The sequence below is a fragment of the Rhyacophila brunnea genome, unplaced genomic scaffold, assembly GCF_057557595.1.
Source record: "Rhyacophila brunnea isolate RB1 unplaced genomic scaffold, BYU_Rbru_1.0 scaffold_4, whole genome shotgun sequence".
Classification (NCBI taxonomy): Eukaryota; Metazoa; Arthropoda; class Insecta; order Trichoptera; family Rhyacophilidae; genus Rhyacophila; species Rhyacophila brunnea.
This window is the reverse complement of record NW_028233068.1, coordinates 34,659,889-34,673,675: the sequence shown is the minus strand read 5'-3', so window position 1 is coordinate 34,673,675 and position 13,787 is coordinate 34,659,889. Positions and strand designations below refer to the sequence as shown.

Genomic DNA, 13,787 nt, shown 5'->3' with positions numbered 1-13,787 from the left:
GGCTTAGATTTAAGTATCGTTGATTTTCAAATGTGTGTGTGGGAAAAAACTGAAGAATAAAAAGCGTCTTAATATTGGATCCTTAATGAGTATTAGGCAATCAGCAACAACCACTATTTAATTTTTATTTTGAACTATTTTCGAAAAAATAATATATTTCAAAAAATATTAAGGTTTGTATTTTTTATTCATTGAAAAAAAATATAAATAAAATAATATGTTTTTTGTGTTAAATGTCACTATTTTAAAAATTTTGTAGACCAAAAATTGCATAACCACCTCTTATTACCATTACTCATAACAGTAACAAAGATTTTTAAAAGACATGCTAGTTATCTATCACCTCTATATTGGAGAGCAATGTCTTTTTTACCAAAAATAAATAGTGAATCCATCCATATAAGAAATATACAGGTGTGAAAAGAAGTTTTCTTTTACTGGTGCTGCAGCTTAGGATAAAACCTTGATCAACTTAGTTGCATCTGATACCTTTTTTCAAATATTGTTTGCCATTCATAGTTAAATGGTGTTATCTGTCAATTATTTATTGATAGTATGCATTCTATTAATTAATATTGTGAATGTTACAAAACATGTATACCTATGTATTTAGCATAGCTACTATTAATTATATTAAATTAATATTATTGATCTTTTTATGCATTAGTTATTCTTTCAAAGTACAAAATTTATTTATTCAACGTAGTTCAAAAAATATTTAACATTACATAAAACCATTAAACTCAATGAGGAATGTTATAATAATATTTATCTTTATACATTTTTTGTTACGTTGAATGAGAAACCTTAATCACAAATGTGATTTTATGTAGAATGAAAAAAAAATATTTAATATAAAACAATATTTTTTACATTATAGATTTATTGTGAGGGAAGGGTGCGAAATAAAAAAAATATTTTCTAGTTTGTATTCACAATTAATTCAATGTTTATTCACGTTTACTTTAAGTTCACAACAATTTTTAATAAGTGACAAATAAAATTAACAAAGAATATTGCTTTAAAAAAGTCGATTAACGTTTTTGGTACATTCTTTAATCGATTTTAACAGTAGATATAATATAAGTATATAATTTTTTGGTATTTACAATGACATTGAGTTATATTCTTATTTTGAATGGTCAATGAAGCATCAATATTCTTGAACTTATATTTTATCATTTATAATAATTATTTTATAATATATACTACATGGTATATTATGTTCAGTGATAATGCTTTAATTAAATTTTAATTTCTATTTTAGGCGGACTGATATATCTATACATATGAAAGACTATGAAATCTTGCTTATTAACATGATTAGATTTAGATTAAGAAATATTAACGAATACAAATAATGTAGGTATTTAAAGAAACAAAATATGATAGATATAAGTGGTTAACAACAGTTATTATAATATAAGTAGACATATCTATTTTTTAATGGAAATAATGAGTGATTGTTTAGTACGTTTAATCAAAATAGTTCTTAAAAAAGTAACATACTTCAAAGATAAACTATTTTGTTTTATTATCATCTATGATATTTTGAGGTACAAATATGAAAAAAAAACTTTCATGCATGATTTCAATAGCTTTTACAATGATGTATTGTTAATTTGTCAAATCCACAAGCGTACAAAACTATGATTCAATTTAATACAATATAATATGTGTGTTAAATGTTCACTTTTTGTCAGTGTGAAAATACTAAGTATTCTCATTAAAAGCAATTTTATACAATACTCTACCAGAATAGTATAATAAGTATAAAAATAAGACGAGACATGAAAATATCATTCTTAAATAGTTATTGTTTTTAAATAATAATAAAAAAATTAATGCGTATAGTACCTACATAATATATAAGAGCCAGGTAGTCAAGTATTTGTTACAGATTTGTCAGTTTTAGAGAATAATAAAATATTATAAAAAATACTAATTATAAAAGAAAACAACGTTAAATTACCGCGTATGATATGTAAATAATTTTGTTTCAACATTTTTATTCAAATAAATTTACTATAATTGAACCTATGTCATGATTTTTATAAAAGTCTCTAAACAATTAAAAATACATTCATTATCAAAATAACTCTACTTAAGCTATGTAAGGAGATACATCATCATTTAAATTTTTAGATTTAAATAATATTATGGCGATATGCTTAAGAAACATGACGAAGTTTAATTTGATTTTAACTATAGATAATAGGTACAATAATAATGTATTATAATATGCCCTTAATAATGGAAAAATAAACTACAAAATGATAATAAATTTAATTTTGATTTAAAGTTTTTATGAAACATAAGTTTATATTAATGAAAAAATATTTGATTGTTCACCAATGAAGCTAATATTATAGTATACCGATTGTGGAACAATTAATATTTACATAACAGTTTTAAAAAAAGACAAGCATAACAATTTATTACATTTAAAAAAAGCACTAACCATTTAATATGCATGGTGAATTTACTTAACATATCAATGTCTTTTGGAATCTGCAAGAGGAAAAAATAATTAGATACTCACAATCTACTATTATAAAATCTGTAAAGTTATTAAAGATTTTATGGATTCCATTTAATGGAATTAATATAATATACAATTACTTTTTAACGAGTAAAGTTATTAGTGGATGAACACAACCATTAATGATGAAATAAATATGCATTTGAAACATACTACTTGATTATTATAAGTCAGATATAGTAAAACGTTTAATAGTTTAAACTGAGTTACTGTAAAACATCCATACTTCTTATATTAAATTTATTCATCATAATCAATTAACTTTCATGAATAAATATTTTTTTTTAATTGTGACTAAGTAGTTATATAAATAAAAACAATTGCTTTCGGGTAGGTACCTATTATAAAGATTTTTTGTCTATAAATACATAACTGTTATGATAGTTAAAATAATATGCATTTTATGCTAATTAAATACATTGAAATGTCATGATTTATCAATGAGAATTAATTATTTCAATCTGTATATTATATTCCTACGATTTTGAGTTATATCTAATATAACATGAAACAACACTTTTTATTTACCATCTTTTTTTTGAAACTTTATAAGAACATTTTATACTATTTTGTCTAATTGATTATAATGCTGTTTATCAGATGATAAATTCAAATAAGACCATGTTAACAAAAAAATTACGAAAGAGTCATGAGCTTTGAACCTAATAACAAAAAAAAACATTGAAGTTATTTTATTAGGCTATTGGTAGCACATAATTATTCATAGTTTATAATAATTACTTTATTAGCATTACCCCACTGCCTAACATATTTATGTTTTCATAAATCACAGTATTTTAAAATTATTATTGCTACAGCATTAAGTATCCAAGTGATTAGGTACTTAAAGATTATTTTATAATAAAACAAAATTTAATTAGACATTATAAATTTTATATATAATAATATTGACTATCTTATTTGATAACACTTAGATAACTTATGTCAAAATATCATTATTTTCTTTCCATTAAGACTAGACCGATTCATATCACTTCACTTTTAAAATTAAGTCGATTTATCACGTTGATTTTCACAGTGAATATAGTTTAAAATGTTTTTTTTTCTTCTTTAGATCACAGTAACATCCTTGTCAATGCTTCTGAGAGACTCGGATCATAGAAAGCTTTCCGAAGTCCTATCTTTAAGCTCACGCTCATCTGCCGTAACTATTTCTACACTCTCTTCGTAAGCTTGCGTCTTATGCGAACTGTTGACAGCACAATAATGCTGCTCGGGATCACCGTACTGGCTATGATAAAACTCTTCTCTCATCATATGATTCAGGTTAGAACACCTGAAGTATAAAATTTGCTGGAAAGGCTTTCTGAAATCTCTATTTAAAGTCGCATAAATAATTGGATTTAATAAGCTGTTGGCGTAACCGAGCCATAGAAAAAGGCTGGATAAAGAATGTGGTATTGCGTCTTGTGACGATAAAAATGGTCTGACTAACGCTAAGACGAAAAACGGTAACCAACAGAATATAAACGCTGACATAATTATCCCAAGTGTGGTTGATGCTTTTCGCTCTTTGGCTAATTGGAAGCGTAGTTTCTTTTGGTGTGGGGAGCTTGTAACGTGGAGATCTTTTGGGTCCTTTTGTGCTTTGAATACGTTTAAGGAGTCCCTTTTTTTGAATGCACACGTCTTGGTTTTCTTCGCCTTAGGCGGTTGCTGTTTGGACTTTCCCTCCGGTGCTGTGTTGTCGTTTGGAGGTTGGACGCCCCCCGGTTTGTTGAGTGGGGTCTGACATTGTTGCAGCATCGGGCATTGTGATTCGTTTGATTTCCTTTGCTCGCCGGAAAAGCAGCGGCCTATTGTTGAAAGGGATTTTTCCACGCCGCACTGTAAAATACAAAATAAACTCAAATTATAATTTACCCATTTCATGTTTATGTCAAAAGTTTCCGTTTAACATTATTTTATTACATACGTTTTTATTACTATTATAATATACTACACTTATACCTAATATCCTATGTAAGTACATAATTAATTAAATTATGCTCCTTAAAAGATTACCATGTTTTATTAATTGTCATCTACAGTAAACTCTTGATAATCTGGTTGTAGATTATCCGGTATGCGGATTATTCATGCATGAAAATCTACAAGTATTCGTCGTATATAGCTGTAAATAATTATGACTCAAATTCGAATAAATAATGAAATTATAATCATTTCATAAATAACATTATTATCATTCGTAATAATATAATGTAGATCTCGTTTCCAACGAGCAAAAAGTTATAAAAATGATACAACTAAAATACAAAATAACTCAAGTCAAAGATAAATAAATCTCAGCCACACAGCCTGTTGATACAAGGTTCTAACATAGGGTGGATTGCATCTAATTGCGCTTGTGTCACAGGTACTAGGAAATGTATGTACAGGTTTATCACGGTTGAGGTAATTGGCATGCAAACGAACAGGTAACCAACTACGCGATAGAAGGTAGGATATGCTAACAAGGTAAATCCAATGCATTTATAACATGCAACTAGAATATTATACTATTATGACAATACAGAGACTGTGGCTTCGAAGAGAATCTTATAACTAGTCTTATAAATTTAATGTATTATCTCATGAAGTTATTTATTATTATTTTTTTAAATTATTGATTGCAGATCATATTGAAAACCAATATATTTCGATATTTCAAAATTAAAGACATATTTAAGAATTAATCAATTAACAGCAAAAAAGTGTGATCCGTGTCTGCTTAGAGCATAGATTAATGTTAATAGCAAATGGAAAAAAATATGAAAAGGACGTTTGATAAAATATATGTTATTTATATGATATAAGTGACAAATACTGCCTATCACAAAACGAAAATATGAATACTATATTTTCAAAATATAGGTAAATAAATTTCAAAGATTTAGGAAATAAAAATACTGGACTTTCAATATACATAGCAATAGTGCTGCAGAATGTTAGATTTTTTATTTGGAATTCTTTGAATATTATAGTAGGTGCATTTTTTGAGAGTTCTGCTAGTTAAGGCCATACATTATTATCCATTTAGTGGTATCGTAGATTTTTACTTTTTGACCGATAATTTCATACTATCGACAAACACAGACGAATAAGCGGCAAAATTTTATAATACCATAATACAAATGTCTCTGGTTATTGTAGTGATTTAAAATATACTTACAATTTAATCTGAGCTATTTATTATAGGGTAGTAGAGTATTCTTTTAAAATTATCGTAAAAAAATGTTTTTTTAAGGCTTAATAATCTCTTAGTAACGAGTCTTCGCCATGGATGCGTTACCTACGTATAGGCTACCTAGGTGTTCTTTGTGAGTGTCAGACATATTAGATATCGAATGCCTTATCTCAATGAAAGTAATGCAAGTGAAACACGCTATTCCGTAATACATGCAGTGCACATTACAAAGGGCCTTAAAGCAACAAAAATATTTACACTTGCTAGATAACGAAGCGTTATATGAAAACATAACTATAGATAGACATAAACAATGGATTATATTTTTTAACTAAAATTGGAACCTATCAAATTATTATTCTGAATAAAATATCAGACTTATTTTACCATCATGCTAATAAACATAATAGCGCTTGTACACGTGCATGGATTTACTACTAGTAATAGTGAAAATAATGTGTGAATTAAACAGTCGCAATAATAACTATTTACACACAAATATTTTAATTGTCGCACCAATATCATTTTTAAATTGTTGTGACGTGAAGTTTTCTGCATTGTGTGGTGTAATTCACATTTTTGCTGCAGGTTTACCGTTATCGTTCTACTGCGCATGCCGAGATACCGAGCAATTTACAACTATCACATGAAAGGTAAGAATCGGCTGAAGTTTTTTGATCCATGCATGCAGTTTTGCAACTTGCACGATAATACGTGTTTACATTTGCATTTTATTATTATGATCACGATAGTACGTACTGTAAGTAGTAAATCCATCCACGTGTAAACGGGGTATAATTTATCATAATTATAATGATTAATTTTATGTTTTAAAAATACTAAAATAAAACGGTATTTATATACCTAAACAATAAATTTATTGGAGGTCTCGTAAAAAGGGTATTAGAAGAGAAATTATTGTAACGTATATTTTCTTTTAACTTTTTAGATCATGATCTGGTTCAAAGTACACATTAAAAAAAGAATGTTATCGATGAGCTGCTAAAACCTTCGATGTGATATATTGTTTTAAGTTGAGATAAAAAACTGTTTTTTAACCACAAAAATTGCGGCGCTCACATATTATGATACATTGGAGGTATTACGGTTTTATTAAAATAAGACATACTAAATCATTAGTTTCAATTAAAAAGAATAGTTCTATGTATGATTATATTATACAACATTAAAAGAAATAAGTTTTTTTTGAATAGATTGCTACATTGGAGATTTTAACAAGCCAATGATGATAATTATGTGAATTAGAAAAGCTCATGATTCAAACCCACGGGTTCATAAATGGCCATATTATTTCTCAGTTCATCACAATGGCTTTCGAGTCATTATATTCGCATTTTTTACAATAATATTAGGATTAATTTTAATACACTGATTGATTATTGGACAAACATGCTAATAGAAGGTAAACATAAAGTGAAGTATTACCGGAAGGTTTCGGAATTTCTGTTTCAAAATATTTTACATAATTATTATTCATGTAAAATTATAATCTCATTTAAATTTTTGACTTAACCCTTAGAAGTATGTATTATTATTTTGTTTGTAAATACGCTATATTAATTGCCCAAAATTATAAATATTAAGAATTAATCATTAGATATTTTCATTTCATGAATACCTGAAAACATATGTTCACCTTAAGAACAACTACAATATTATAGTATTCATTTGAAATAGCTAGTAAAAAATAAATAAGGATTTCTACAGCTACATGGTGAAGTCCAGTGCATTGTAATTAATTTACTACTACAGGCACTAGCGACATAAAACCAAACTTACAATTTAATGCAATCAACTGTCAAGTATATTTTAAAGTAGCTAATTTAATATAATAAATAATTAGAACATTTTTTTTCAAATTCAAAGTTAAATTTACAATTTAAAAGAGCCGTCAAACAAATAATGTACGAGTATGTTTGTAGAAGGGTTTATTCTTATATAAGATAAAATTGTATAGTCATTTTTCACAAATTTTAAACAAATTAAAATATTTTTTATTTTTTTCTCTTCAGCACGTTCGAAACAAATATATTTTAATGATCACAAAGAATATGTCATAATAAGAGGGTATAAATGAACACGTCATAAATGTTTAACGATTTCTTTAATTATAAAAGTATCCTTAAATTAAAAAAACAAATATGTCTGTAGATGACACTAGTATCACTACAACACTACCTTTTAAAAATAATACCAATGTTTAATAAAACGATTTCTTTTATTCAACAAATAATTCACAAGATGTGAGAATGTAACATTCTATATATTGAACATAAATAACTTGAAAACATCTCAGATATATATATATACCTACTAGAAAAAATCGCTCCAATGTGCTTTAACCAATCCCGTTGGGCGTCGTATTCCTCAAACACCACAAATATATGAGGTGTTTTCAAGTTATGTATGTTTAATACTAAGGTAGTTTCATAATTCTATCATATTTATGATATCAATGAAGTGACCGGTACCATAACACATGCACTACCAATTTACAAACTATGCAAGAATCTGTTTTAACTATTTATTAGCCTGGAGAGTAACAAGGTACACAGGGAAGCTAGAAAGTAAATATAACATAGGATTTTCTTTCTGTTTCGTTTATGAAAAAAATAACATAAATAAACAATACAATATTTTAAGCTGGATTTGATATTACTCTCTGTTTGTAATCTGAACTGTTTTTAAATCTTATTATATTCTCGGAAACCAGAAATATTTTGCAGAAAATTTTATTTTTTCAGCAGATTTTTTAATATGAAAACACATTTAATATTATGATGTTTATAAAGGTTTTTTAGCGGGTTAAAATCAGGATTATGGAAATATAAACAAATAATGTATTAAGACTATTAAGCCTGGTATAATGTTATATTCCACGCTTCCTAATTAAAGTCGCCCAAATATAATATTAAATTTGATGTGTCATATTATATGAAAGGAAAATTTAATTCTATTATCTATGTACAAACTTTTACTGTTAGAATACTGCCTATTACAAATTTAATAATGTTTGATAGTTTATATCCCATTAGGTATTAATATTTTATGGAAGAATGGGTATAAATTTTATGACCAATAAAACAAGGAAGCCATTGCCCGTAATGTCCATTTCATTATAGCTTAAGTAGATACTCGCTTTCCGTATGGAGTTATTTCATTACGGAATAGATTTATAATGCTTTTATGGTCCAAAAATGATAAAATCGGTGTTTTCATTAAATGACAGTAGAATGGGTATTATTATAAAATAAGCTTTTTAACTTAATGTATTCGAATTATGACAGTAATATAATATATTAAATTATACTTATTTAATGATTTAAAATGTGAAAGTATAAAGAATTTTTTATATATTATTATCATTTTAATTTCGATTGTATTTTAAAATAATACTATACATATTACCAATTCATGAATAAGCTTTTTTCGGTGTATGGTTAATAAAATTGTAGTTATATTAAATTTAATAATAATATGACGTGAATCATAGTTTTGCGTTGTTTTCAGCAGTATTATTATACATATTATTATATTAAATATGTATGTGTGTTTTTTTAATAATTTTGATTAGAATGATTTGAATTTAGAATATATTATATTACTGTACTTGGGAAACACGATGGGTATGAATACTGAAATAACATATAAATAAATAATAATTGCAAGCACTACCTCGATTACTATTATGCATTATATTAAAGCAATCCATAAATTGAATCCCTCTCCGGAAAAGTAGTCTAATCTTCTTTGTTTTTAAATAATAGCATTTAAACTTTATTGGTCAGTTAAAAAAATCAGATTATGCATGCCATGCGTTAGCAATACAATAATACTTCTAGTACCACATATTATCAAAATTAAATAACGATTTTTGATTGAAATAATTATGGCATGTCATTTAAACTGATTTACAAAAAATTAGCGTTCTCACGGTAACACTCTTTTTTCCAGAAAAAGGCTTAATTATTATGTATATGAAAAAATATTTATTTAAATATAAAATATGATAATAAGGCATAAGCTACTTACAGAAGTATTTGTAGCGCCTGACGACGAACGGGCCGTAGCGTTTGCTCCTTGTTTAGCCAAAAGCTTCGATTCAGCTGCTCCTCCATTCTTCACATTGATTTCTAAGTAAGAATGACTCTCCAAATGAAATTGTGCTCGCTTCTCTTCCATGACGATCCGTCTTGCAGCACGGAAGATTTTATAATACACCACAATCATAACAATTAGTGGAATATAAAACGATCCCAACGTGGCATAAATTTGATATCCAAAGTTCTGGCATACGATACACTGAGAGTCTTCGGTTTCATTACCTAATATCAACAACGGAGGCAATGATATACATGCTGCTCCCAACCACACTAAAAACACGCAAAAAATCATACGACGAGGGGTTCTTTTAACTCCATACTCTAGAGGCTTTGTTATCGCATAATATCTATCCACTGATATTGCGCACAAATTGAGTATACTTGCTGTGCAAGAGAGTACATCAAAAGATACCCATAAGTCACATAGCACTGGACCAAATGGCCAAATTGCAAGAATCTCATTTAGCACTGCCATCGGCATCACAAGAATAGCGACACATAGATCACTAACTGCCAATGACACTAGCAAATAATTACACGGCCTTCGCAATTTTCTTACTAAGCACACGGCAACACACACTAAAATATTACCAACTATAGTTCCGATTATAACACAAAGAAGAATTATTGTTATCAGTACTGATAAAACAGTACCATAGTGAGAATTATTACCGGGAAACCATATGCTATAAGCAGATGAATCGTTTTGTGTAGAACTTGTCGAGGTCTGGTTTATATAACTATCGTTTGAAAAGTATAAGCTATTTGTGGCAAGCGTTGTAAAGGCACTACTTGTAATCGATGGAGTGAAGGTATATTGAATTGTGGTTATTACGGTTGGGTTGGTTATTATTGGTAATGAGGAGCTGTTGAATGTTTGGTTGGTGATCGTTGATGATTGGACGAAGTCTGGTTGCTTGAGGACAAGGATGAATATGATTGCAAAGAATATGGAAGAAAGAGTCAGGTCGCGAGGTGGATTTGTGGGTACAGTAGGTGAGGGCGCCATACGATATAAGGTAGTTCGTTATTGGGAAATTTACTGGAAGTTTTTTTAATTTACAATGAAGAACATTTTCACTTTGTTTTATTTCAGATATGACTTAAAAAATTGTATTGGTAGTTTTCAAAGTTTTAAATTTAAAAAATAATTAATTGTAATGATTTTATAGCTATTTGTGTGTTATTTGTAATAAAATTAGAGGAACTTTTTATAATTTAATGATTGACTTGTTTATTATTAATAACTATTCTTGGTATTCACTTTCTATGTAAACTCCATTCTTCCAGCAAATTAAGTGATTTTCTAGCAATAGAGCTGGTACCTCCATTTCTTATGCAATCATTAGGTGACCTGAAACAAAAAAAATATATATTATTACTTACATAGTAATTTTACATTGGAGGAATTTTTTCATGTCTATAATTAATTTCCTTTTAAGACCCTGGGTTCATAACTAATATGGGAGTCTAGCGTTATAGCTCATTGCGCAGTTCGTAGGTCGAGGCTCTACGAGACTTTGACAAATAAAATATTTTTCTATAATCTATAGTTGAAATCGTAGACAAAATATATTAATGTATAATATAAGAAAACTGCAATCCTTACGCAAAATTAAAATGCCAATACAATTCCATTAACCTCACGTTGTATGTAAGTTGATTGTACTACATTATCTTAAATAGTTGTAAGGACAAAGAAAATTTTTATATTTCTGACATATTATATCAATCATATTGGCGCCGCAGTCGAATTAATCTGTTTTATGCAAAGGCTATTCTTAAAAATATATGTATTATTCTATGTTTTCCTTTATTTTCCACCCCTAAGCAGTACGTAATCTATCTATCCCCACTGGACGTCACTGATTTAAAATGTCTAAATTAATTCTCAATCTAATCTCGAACGACAGAAATTAAAATAATTTCGTCGCCAGAAATAAAGATTATTCCTTAAATACGATCAAATATTTTTAATAGGTCATTTAATTTTGTCAGTTCTATGAATTTCAATGAAAGCTAAATTTTTATAGAGCCCTTGTATTCAAATATTTTTTCGTTCTATTTGTAAAAGTCCCACGCTTTTAATTATTTTATAATTGCGGTTACAGCAGTATTTGAAATCCTTTAGGCGGTATCTAGAACCAAACCCAATTTGTGAAATTATAATTCCATCGGGTGGTTTCGGAATTAAACATTGTTCATGCATGACGGTCGAAATTATTATTTATAACAAGAAAGGATGCGTCAAAGGCAAGTAGATATATAATTATGTACAATATTATTATAATATTGTTTGTATTATAATATATACGATATTGCCTGTTTTATAAGCTTTTATTTTAAACCACCCAATTTTTAAAAAATACAATCAGTGAGAATTGTTATTTTGTCTTTTGTATTTCTCTAATTGATAAGTTTTTTGGAACGATCGAAAAAATATTGAATTTGGACGTGTCTGTTTTCTGTAATGATATTTTAAAATATATTACTTAGAAAACCACCAGAAATATAATAATATCTATTAGAAAAAAAGCTAACACATTCGTGTATCATATGAGATTCGAATACCTACATATTATCGTTTGCTTTTCATATAAATGCTGTATCTCATTATTCAGACACCAAACCCAGTGTTCTTTTTGCGTATAGGCTACTTAGGTACATAATTGAGGATATTAATTTCCAGCTAATTATCTTTGTATCATAATAATCAACATTAGAATAATGCTTTTTTTAAATCTTTTAATCAACGTTGTAATATTTAGTCTAAATTTTATTATAATATTATAAAAGTATCTTAAAGTAATGATACTAAAAATAAATCTATAACAATCAATACATACTTCATTTGTATAACATGACATTATCATATCACTTTATTTAAAATAGGTCATTTTGTACTCAATCACATTTAAAATTTAGTAAATTTTCATGAATGTTGAAGTGAGAATATAAAAATTTTGGTCATCACGGGCTTTATTACGTGATTCACGTAGAACTGAAATACGTGAAAGTCATCAAAATTATTTTAATAAAAAAACGATGATACAAGAGCCATCTACCCAATGCATAATTAAATATTGATTTTTTTATCATGTCCGACGCTAATACGATCATATGGATTTCCACAGAGGGGATCTTTGTATTAACAGATTTTTGTTTTTTTTTTTACGAGAAATGTATATTAGCGACTTGATCTAGCAAATAGTTACACATTGAAAAAAATATTAAACGTATTTGCCAGACCAATGATTCAAACCTGGAATCCACAATAATATAAGCCGACGCATTAGCTATTCGGTTATCCTTGATGTTAAATATTATTTTATATAAATATTTTTTAGTAATTAGCTTTAACTAAAAATATTATTCTAATATGGGTCAACATTTATACAGGCATTATGTGTAATCATCTAGAAAGATGAAATAATCGATTGGTAATAATATGCGCATGTATTAATTAATGTCACCTTTTCTCGGCTCAAATGTTTTTAAGTCAAACAATAATAATTTATTAATCTAAGTCAAACATAACACTTAAAAAATAGCGTAGGTACTGTCAAATTTACCATATCAACTACAGGAATAATTAACCTGCTCATCTTACTCTAATATAGCAGTTCCTACCCTTAAGTATGAAACTTTGTACGTATCTGTATAGTTACATAATGTACTAAATTTATGTTTAATTATTAATTCATATAAATTTTCCTTGAATTTATAAGGACATTATGATCCGATCTTCACTTTGTTATACACGGTCAAAACTCTAATAAGATTAGGTAACTTTCGCCTCATGGGATCGAAATGTTAAAATACGATCAGGCAAAGTTTAACGAGATCAAAGTGTAATAATTAATGATAATTTGGTCAATGATACAGCTGTTTGATCTCTGAAATATCAGGAAATGGAAAATTATTATCTAAACTA

At 27.5% G+C, this 13,787-nt stretch overlaps 1 protein-coding gene across 1 annotated transcript in view; it reads right to left on the bottom strand.

Annotated features, from left to right (window-relative positions):
- Positions 1 to 3,515: 3,515 nt before the first annotated feature.
- 5-HT7 (5-hydroxytryptamine receptor 7) overlaps positions 3,516 to 13,787 on the bottom strand; it is a 330,236-nt gene continuing 319,964 nt past the window's right edge. Inside the window, exons 5-6 of the mRNA XM_085954999.1 lie at positions 9,783 to 11,207; positions 3,516 to 4,390 (exon numbers count right to left, since the gene is read on the bottom strand). Of these exons, the coding sequence (XP_085811125.1) occupies positions 3,659 to 4,390; positions 9,783 to 10,862 (1,812 nt within the window). The 5' untranslated portion in view covers positions 10,863 to 11,207 and the 3' untranslated portion in view covers positions 3,516 to 3,658. The remainder of the gene's footprint in view (positions 4,391 to 9,782; positions 11,208 to 13,787) is intronic.